Source organism: Nesoenas mayeri (genome assembly GCF_963082525.1).
Source record: "Nesoenas mayeri genome assembly, chromosome: 3".
Classification (NCBI taxonomy): Eukaryota; Metazoa; Chordata; class Aves; order Columbiformes; family Columbidae; genus Nesoenas; species Nesoenas mayeri.
The window spans coordinates 1,717,648-1,726,882 of NC_137544.1; the positions used below are offsets into that span (position 1 = coordinate 1,717,648).

The window sequence follows — 9,235 nt, forward strand, 5'->3', positions numbered from 1 at the left end:
CATAAAGAGAAATACTTTTCCAGAGCCTACAGAGTGTGGTGTCATGGGGTGCTGGATGCTGAGGCTCTGCCTCTCCTTAGGGCAAGGGTGACCCTAGCCTCTATAAAGAGTAGGCATCAAGCATTCCATCATGTGGTGATCTGCACATCAGTGCAGCTTTTCCAACATCTCTACTCATTTTTGTACTTTGCTGTATGATCAACATGACTTATTTTTACATTTGCAGCCACACATCAGCTGCCTTCCTGGTGGCAACTGAGCCTCCTCCCTGTCCTGCAGCCTCTTGACTCCATCGCATCGCCACCACGCTGCCTTGGTGGCTTCTCTAAAAGCCTTCATACCACCTCTGCTAACCCCACAAGCCAAAAAGCAACGCACGTTGAGCAGCAAAGCTGTGCAGGTTGCTGCCATCCATTGGGCTTTGACCACAGCAGCACTTCTCTGAACTAAAACGACCTTGAGAGAGCTCACCTGCACGTGACGGATGGACATCAGCTCCATCTCACAGCAGAGGTTCCGCGGCAGAATAGGATCACAGAATCATTTTGGTTGGAAAAGACCCTCAAGATCATTGAGTGCAACCGTTACCCCAACCCAGGCATTGTCCCATGTCCCTGAGAACCTCATGTCCGTCTGTCCAACCCTCCAGGGCTGGTGACTCCAGCACTGCCCTGGGCAGCCTGTTCCAATGCCCCACAGCCCTTTGGGGAAGAAATTGTTCCTAAATCCAACCTCAACCTCCCCTGGCACAACTTGAGGCCGTTTCCTCTGCTCCTGGCGCTTGTTCCTGGGGAGCAGAGCCCGACCCCCCTGGCTCCAAGCTCCTTTCAGGCAGGTCAGAGATCAGAAGGTCTCCTCTCAGCTCCTGTTCTCCAGCTGAACCCCCCAGGTCCCTCAGCCGCTCCATCACACTTGTGCTCCAGCCCCTCACCAGCTCCGTTCCCTTCTCTCCACTTGCTCCAGCACCTCAAGGCCTTTCTTGGCGTGAGGGGCCCAGAACTGCCCCCAGAATTGGCGGTTTGTCCTCCCCAGGTCCCAGCACAGGGACGGTCACTGCCCTGGGCCTGCTGGCCACACCAGTGCTGGTTCCAGCCAGGATGCTGGTGGCCTCTTGGCCACCTGGGCACACGCTGGCTCATGCTCAGAGGACTCACCCCAGGAGGGAACCTCCAGCATCCACGTGCTGGGCACAATGTCCATCTGAAGGCCAAGAGGAGGGAGTCCCACACACAGCCCTGAGGAGCCCAGGAGGGACTCTTGGAGAGACCTTCTCCTTGCTGACCTCCGTGCAGCCCAGGGGACACTGGTGGCCTTTCCTCCTGCTTTCCCCGGCCAGCAATGCCCACAGGCACAGCGCAGGTCCCGCAACAAAAACCACCCAACTCGAAAAAGAAAAAAAAATCAAGAAAACTTTTTGTGGGACGGACAAAAGCTGAAAAATTAACTGTCTGGCCTCTTCCTCCGCTGCGTTTATTGCTGTCTTGGCAGATGAATGTCAGGGTGCTGCCACAGCCGCAAACTGCGTGTTCTGCCAACTGTACATTACTAACGTTGGAAGGTGGCCAGCCCTCGGAATCTTTTCTAAAAGCATTTGCTTCATACTTTAAATAGCAGCCTGGCAGGCGGGGGGATGGGAGGGAGGACTCGGCCCCTGCGCTCGATCCATCTGCGTGCTCCGCTGCGCCTCAGCCGCGGGGACAACCCACGCTGGACCTGCAGGGGTGGGAGAGGTGGGATGTGACCCCAAATCCTCCCGGGATGTGACCCCCAAACCCTGCCGGGATGTCCCCGATCCCCAGGTGCTCCCACCTGCCCCTTCCCAAGCTCCCCGGCTTTGCGCCTGGCATGTCATTAATTAAATTAATAACAGGACGTCGGCTGCTTTTTCAATGAAATCTGCTGCGCTGCAAGGTTTAGCGTTATTTCCCCCGGTGCTTATGATGGCTTCTTGCTTATTATTGGGCTGAAGAGCATCGTTTGCTGGGATCTGTTTGATTCCCTGGTTTGTTGGGACGTCCTGAGCCTGCTGTATCACATCACTGCAAAGCCCCAGCTCCCCGGCTCCTCTCTCTTACATTGAATCACATCTCCCGGCGAGTTTCGTACCGTGGAATTAGATGCGACACGGCCACGTGTTGTAGGATATGTGGCTGTTCACAACACTATAGCTACAAAACCACGTCCTCGGAAGTTAGCAAATATTAATCAGGTTTATGGCTGAGAAACAGAGAGGACACAGGAAGGGAAACGCAATGTCTAACACTTCATATAACTACAAGGACAAAAAATTGTCCCTGGCCACAAATATTCTGACTTTTCGCCGTATTTCTCCTACCTCCTCATGTAAAACGCTCTTGCAGCAAACTGCTAAGAACAAATACAGGTGAAGTTTCTTTTCTTTGATAATTTGGCGCCGCATGAGATAAGCCAGCAATACAGAGCAAAGCTCAAGGCATCGTATTTTAAAGTAGTGCTTGTCCTAGTTAATGTTCAGCCCTGTGGTGCAATGTCAAGGAAACTAATGAACAGTCAAGCGGCGGCGAGCAGGAACCCGGGCGTGCTCACCCGCTACCAAACGCCTTTCACTGGGAAGCCCAGGCAGCCAGCGGAACATGAACCGAATGGTTTGCCACTGTGTTTGCCCCCAAATTCTGTGCCTAAAATAAGAGCGAGCTGGGAGGATCGACAGCAGTGCCTGGGTTGAACTAAAGGAGAGGAGATTCAGGTCACATGAGGGAGAAATGGTTTATAATGAAGGGTGGTGAGAGCCTGGCCCAGGTTGGGCAGAGAGGGGGTGGATGAACCATCCCTGGAGACATCCCAGGCCAGGCTGGACGGGGCTCTGAGCAGCCTGAGCTGGTGCAGATGTCCCTGCTCATGGCAGGGGTGGCACCAGATGAGCTTTGTAGGTCCCTTCTCACCCAAACCATCCTGTGACTCTATGGAGTGCCCACCCATGTCCCAGCCACGGGGTTTGGGCAAAATTGAACATCTATTATCTGGCAACACGGCTCCACTCGGAGCATGCGGTGGGAGCTCTGGCAAAGGCAATGCCTGACGGATGCCGTGCCCTCAGCATGAACACTGAGCGGGATTCACCTTGTGCACAAAGGACGAAGCATTTGCACGAAGGACAAAGTATTTGCACAAAGGACAAAGCATTTGCACAAAGGACAAAATGTTTGCATGATGTGGAGCAAGCTGGAGCCCACTTGCAGAAGTTCCCAGAGGGATGCTGGGGTTGCACCTCAGCCCTTCCCCTCTGCACCACTCAAGCCCTTTGGACTTCCACATTTCAGTCTACAAGTTGACACTCAGGGTGAATTTTAACCTTTATATGGCTTCTCAAGCACCTCTTCTCCATTTGCTGGTGACGGCACCGTATTCACCGGCAGGAGGTGGATGAACTCCTCCTCTAATCTCTTTGGTTGGCATGAGAACAGATCTGACAAGGGTAGGTGGTTCTGCACCGAGTCTTGCACAGCTTGTGGCAGAGCTGTCTGTCCTTCACCTTACCCGTCCGTCAAATGGGGTTTCTGCCCACGGTTTATCGCAATATCGCTGATAAGTGCTTAATGGGCCTGATCCTGAAAGCTTAACGAGCACTTCTGATTATTTTAATCTAAGGAGTAATTGCAGAATGAAGCATGAACACAAAGTGCCACCTTGCACCAGAAACAAAGGTGCTACCTCAAACAAGCCAAGCGCAGGAGATGAAATATCCCCTTCCCTATTAATGCTACTGTAAAAGCGCACGAAGGAAAATGATCGCAAATGGAATGATTACGTCCTGATTTTTCCACTAATTACATCCCGATTATTGGGTGCAATTGGGTGCCCGGAGAACCCGCAGCATTACCTTGCTCCAACCTCTTCATCTGCTGGATCTGATCAACCGTCTTCTTCAGGATCTTGCATTTGTCAGGTTTGACACTCAGCGTGTCGATGTCCCCGATGTTTGCAGACAGCAGCTCCGCCAGCTCCTCCAAGTATTTGTTCTCCTGCTCCCGTCGGCGCTTTTCATTGCTGTTACAGAAAGAAAACCAAATATAAGTCATATTAATGGGGTTTTTTCCCTACTGTTCAGTCTGGTCACACTTGGGTACTGGATAAGAACCCAAAAATATAAAGAGTGGCCAAAGTGACAACCGTGTCATAATCCGAATAGCTCCAGAATACCGGGGAGTTCGTTCTGGCTTTTGTATGTATTTTTATGCATAAAAAAATGAACAAAATTAATGACACATAGGGCTAGCCAGACACCCCCAAAAACCAGATCTATAACATTCAGGACTCTGCCTTCCTCTCCAAAATAGTTATAAGAAAAATCATCAAAAATAGCCACTATTCCAGCTGTTGCCAAGTTTAATCCTCAATTCACACGTCAAGGTTAACAATATTCACCAGGGTTCACCGAAGTGAAAACCTGAATCGACGGTGACAAGGGGAAGATGAGAAATATTCATGAGATGTCCCTTTTTGCCGCAGTGAAAGCCGATTTTCTATCAGCTCCCGGCGGCTGCAGAAGCCAAACACTCTCCCACCAACTATTCCCAAATTCTGGGAATGGAGAATATGTCATTTACGTGCTATGACATGGCACCGTGGACACTGTAACATATTCCTCTACCAAAGCATTATAAGAATCAAAGCCACCCAAGTGCACTGTATATGTGGGATAGACACATCTTCCCTAAATATCTTCCTCTACATCAACCACGGGATGAAATGAGGACAGTGCAGAATGCCCAACATGGCTCTACACTGGTTGTGATGCCTTTTGGCAGGTTGCTACAACTTCCACGGGACACCCAGCGAGAAGCATTGCTTGAAAATCCCCGTTATTTACTGGACACTGAGAAGCTGCTGAGATGCTTGTGGTCATGGTGAGATGTTCCTGGCCCCACTGCGCATGGATGGGCTGAGAAAACACCGGTTAGAAAAGCCGATTCCAAAAGTCCAGCTTGGTAGACCTGTGTCCCACCGCATTGAGCTCTGGCTTGTGCTACGTGGCCAAACAAACTCCACCAACAGCCAAAGGCTTCAAGAAGAGCGTGAATATACCCTGAGAACTCTGCCAAGACCCTTCAGAAACCACATGTGACCAAAATGGGATGGGATAACCCCAGCCCTCCCCTCTAGGAGCTCCTCAGGCTGCACAGATGTTTCTTTATTTGTTCCTAATTCCCCTTTATTAGCTCAATATCCAGGTCTGACAGGTCGTTGTTGTCTCTTGGGGATTGTTCTGCTGATTAAAATTGCTTTCCCATGAAAATATCTGATGACTGCAGGGCTGAATCTCCGTGAGGAACCTCCCCTTGGCTCCCACGTTCACCCTCCATCATCTGGCTCCTCCTTAGGGCTCCGGAGTTGGTGCAGGGTTTGGAGAGGAAGCCGTATGAGGAGAGGCTGAAGTGCCTGGGTTTGTTCAGCCTGGAGGAGACTGAGGAGACCTCATGGTGGTCTACAGCTTCATCAGCAGGAGCAGGAGGGGCAGGGTGAGCTCTTCTCTCTGTGACAGCGACAGAACCCAGAGAATGGCAGGAGATGTACCAGGGTTTAGACTGGACATGAGGAAAAGGTTCTTCACCCAGAGGTGCTGGACACTGAACAGGCTCCCAGGGAGGTGTCACGGCCCCAACCTGACAGTGTTCAACAAGAGACTGGACACCGTCCTCAGACACACGGGGTGACCTGTGGGGTGTCCTGTGCAGGGACAGCAGTTGGACTCCATGATCCTGGTGAGTTCCTTCCAGCTCAGGACATTCTGTGATTCTGATTCCTCCTGCTCACAGTGGTGGGGCTGCCCAGTGGAGCAACAGGAATCCCGCATCCTACTTTAACTCAGCGGGGAAGCAGAATTTCAAAAGAAAGAAAAAACAAAAGGCAAAGCCAGCTGTGAGTGTGGAGAATCACAGAGTAGTTTGGGTTGGAAGTGACCTGAAAGGTTGGGTTGGAATGGAGTGGAGCATCTCCCGTGTGAGGAAAGGCTGAGGGAGCTGGGGCTCTGGAGCTGGACAAGAGGACACTGAGGGGGGACTCATTCCTGGGGATCAAGATGGAAAGGGGGAGTGTCAGGAGGATGGAGCCAGGCTCTGCTGGTGACAACCAGGGACAGGACAAGGGGCAATGGGTTCAAACTGGAACACAGGAGGTTCCACTGAAAGAGGAGAAGCAACTTGTTGGGGTGAGGGTGTCAGAGCCTGGCCCAGGCTGCCCAGGGGGTTGTGGAGTCTCCTTCTGTGCAGACATTCCAACCCGCCTGGACACCTTCCTGTGTAACCTCATCTGGGTGTTCCTGCTCCATGGGGGGATTGCACTGGATGAGCTTTCCAGGGCCCTTCAACCCCTGACACTCTGGGATTGTGGGATTCTGTGACCTCAAAGCTCATCTAGTCCAACCCCCCCAACAAGCCGTGTTTCTGCTTGGGCCACCTCATGAAGTCCTCAAGCAAGACCTTCTATGGTGCAACCTGGCAGCTCCTCTGCAATGGGCTTGGGCAGCTGCAGGAGCCCTCACGTCCCTGGCAGGGGCTGCCGAGGGGTGACAAGGGACAATAGGCAGCAAAAACAGCTTAATGGACGTAGGCTGGATGTTCATCTGCTGCAGAAGTGCTGGGTCCAGCCATGGACCTCGGTCTCTTGTAGCGCAGGTACCGGTGACACCCGCGCTGGCACGTTCCCCAGCAACGGGCAGGCAAATGCTTCTCTAGTGAGTATTTTAGTTAAGTCAAATTAATTCCTCGCTCTCCCCCTGAACAAAAAAGCAATAGCAGAGGGGAGAAGAAAAAAAACCCTTCTGTTGTGGGTGAGCTCATTTCATGAAAACCCTTAATGTCGCTGTTGCTGTGGCAACTTTCAAATTGTAGGAGGGAGAATTGGCCAATTTTCCTTACATAAAAGCATCATGAGAATATTACAGCAGTGGGCTGTTCTTTATGACTCCCAAGTATCATCAATAGCAATAGTTAAACCTTCCAGATTTTAACAAAGGGGTTTTGACGTTCCCTTTGCTCCGGAGGACGTTCCGGGGGGCCCGGTCAGCCCAGGGAGGAGAACGAGGTCCCTCCCCAGCACGGCTGCCAGTTGGGACACGGTCTGAAAGAAGGAAGATGCGGAACGAGTGAGGATTTTGGTAACATGCTTCAGCTCCAGAGTTCGGGGTTGGATGGTCAACCCAATGACAAGTACGTGAGTCAACACATCCAAAAATGCCCGTAGGTGCTTTGTGGATGTAAAAGCTCATGGTGCTTGTACAGGAAGGAGAATCCTTCATCCAAAAGTTTCTGCTTCTCTACGATCTCACCCTATATATTTTGAAAGACTCCTGGTGTTGGCAGCACAAGGTTTTCTTGGGGTGCTTAGGGGTTAGGGAACAAAACACAAGAGATCTGCTTCCCAAAGGCAGAGCAGATGAAGCAAAGCCAGGTGTGTGCTCACCACAGAATCATAGAGTTGTTTTGGTTGGAAAAGACCCTCAAGATCATTGAGTCCAACCGTTACCCCAACCCAGGCACTTCCCCATGTCCTGAGAAACTCATGTCCGTCTGTCCAGCCCTCCAGGGCTGGTGACTCCAGCACTGCCCTGGGCAGCCTGTTCCAATGCCCCACAGCCCTTTGGGGAAGAAATTGTTCCCCACATCCAACCTCAACCTCCCCTGGGCAACTTGAGGCTGTTTCCTCTCACCCCATCACTTGCTACTTGGGAGAGCTGTTCCTTCAAGGAGAGTTGCCCATGGGGACCCAAGGACCAAGAGCTTCACCCCACACTCACCTCTGTGGTGAGGACCAGTTTGGAGACCAGGCTGGAGACGGCAGCGAGGGCTGCAGAGCTCTGACCCAAATGACTCATGCAGAAGGGGGAAACATTTCACATGATGACAGGAGCATTTGGTAGGAAAAAGACAGCTACAAGTGCCATCAAAACATGTTCTGCAATTATGAGTCCTCTAATGACACATGAACTGCCGAGTCTTTATAAGGTGTGTGAGCTCAACAGAACCAGAAAGTGCAATAAACAGAAATCCTCAACCAGCCTCTTAATGTCTCTCTACTGGAACACCGTAGCCTTTACATTTATCATCTAGAATATCATGTATGAGCTGTAAATGATAGAAAATCCACCTGGGGTTTGCTCAGTGCATCAATATTCTGTGATGACGAGCAAAATCGCATCCGAGGCAGCAGAGACATGGAGTCAGCAGCAGCACTTAACACTCATCCTTACTAACAGACTGTATCGCCACGGAAAAAGGCACACGGGATATACAGGGAGCCTGGAAAAGCCAGTGGAAGGAGATCACAGTCGCCCCCACCCATGAATTCGGAGTCTTACATGAGGTGGTGAGGTAGATGGGATGGGAAGGTTTGTTCCTAAGCAAAAGGCGCCTTTCTGCAGCGAGCTGAGCTTTGAAACAGTCTGCACGAGCACACAGAAATGAGATACTTCAGACAGGAATGTTCTCTGTTCTGTAATTGCACCCTGGAGCAAGGTCTCCACCGGCCTTCCTGAATATTACAAAAATAAGGATTTCTTGGGAAGAAGGCAGAAGGTTTGGGATGATCTGCAGACCTCACAGATTTACCCCAGATTTACCCTGAGAAAGCTTTCCTGTTGCTCCGAGCGCTCTCCGTTTATAAAATCAATACATTAACTTTGATAACCAGCCTTCAAATCATCATTTGCCACCTAACAACAAGCGGAGCAGATGGGGAGCCGCATTTCCATCGTGCTCCATCTTCCACCGCAGCCACCGCTAAAAGCAAAGCGAAGTTCTGGTGGGAAGTGTGAACGTTTCCGAGCGGCTGCAACCCGGCTCCATCTGCTCGAGCAGACGGGACGGAGCGACGCGGTGGGAATGACAAAGTAGCCGCGGCCGGGGATGGATGGGGAGCGGCGCACGTACCTCTGGGCTGTGTCGCAGGGCGAACCTTTCCTCTTGCGAGAGTCGGGGTTGGCAGGGTCCGTTGAGCTGTCCCCAAGGCCACTCATGTTGGTTGACCTACTTTGCACCTGGAATCAAAGAGAGACAGGGTCAGGACAAAGTTCTGGTGGCTGTGGGAGAAGCGGTTCATCCGCTACAGAGCCAGGAAACATCACAGAAACACAGAATCCCAGGATGTCAGGGGTTGGAAGGGACCTGGAAAGCTCATCCAGTGCAATCCCCCCATGGAGCAGGAACACCCAGATGAGGTTACACAGGAAGGTGTCCAGGCGGGTTGGAATGTCTGCACA

The 9,235-nt window shown here is 51.6% G+C and overlaps 1 protein-coding gene across 2 annotated transcripts in view; it reads right to left on the reverse strand.

Annotated features, from left to right (window-relative positions):
• NCOA1 (nuclear receptor coactivator 1) overlaps positions 1 to 8,992 on the reverse strand; it is a gene marked incomplete at its 5' end in the record, with an annotated part of 67,408 nt that extends 58,416 nt beyond the window's left edge. For both annotated transcript variants that reach the window (XM_080342156.1, XM_080342157.1), the window contains 2 exons: positions 3,860 to 4,026; positions 8,907 to 8,992. In XM_080342156.1, coding sequence (XP_080198282.1) covers positions 3,860 to 4,026; positions 8,907 to 8,992 — 253 coding nt within the window. The remainder of the gene's footprint in view (positions 1 to 3,859; positions 4,027 to 8,906) is intronic.
• Between the last annotated feature and the right edge of the window lie 243 nt (positions 8,993 to 9,235).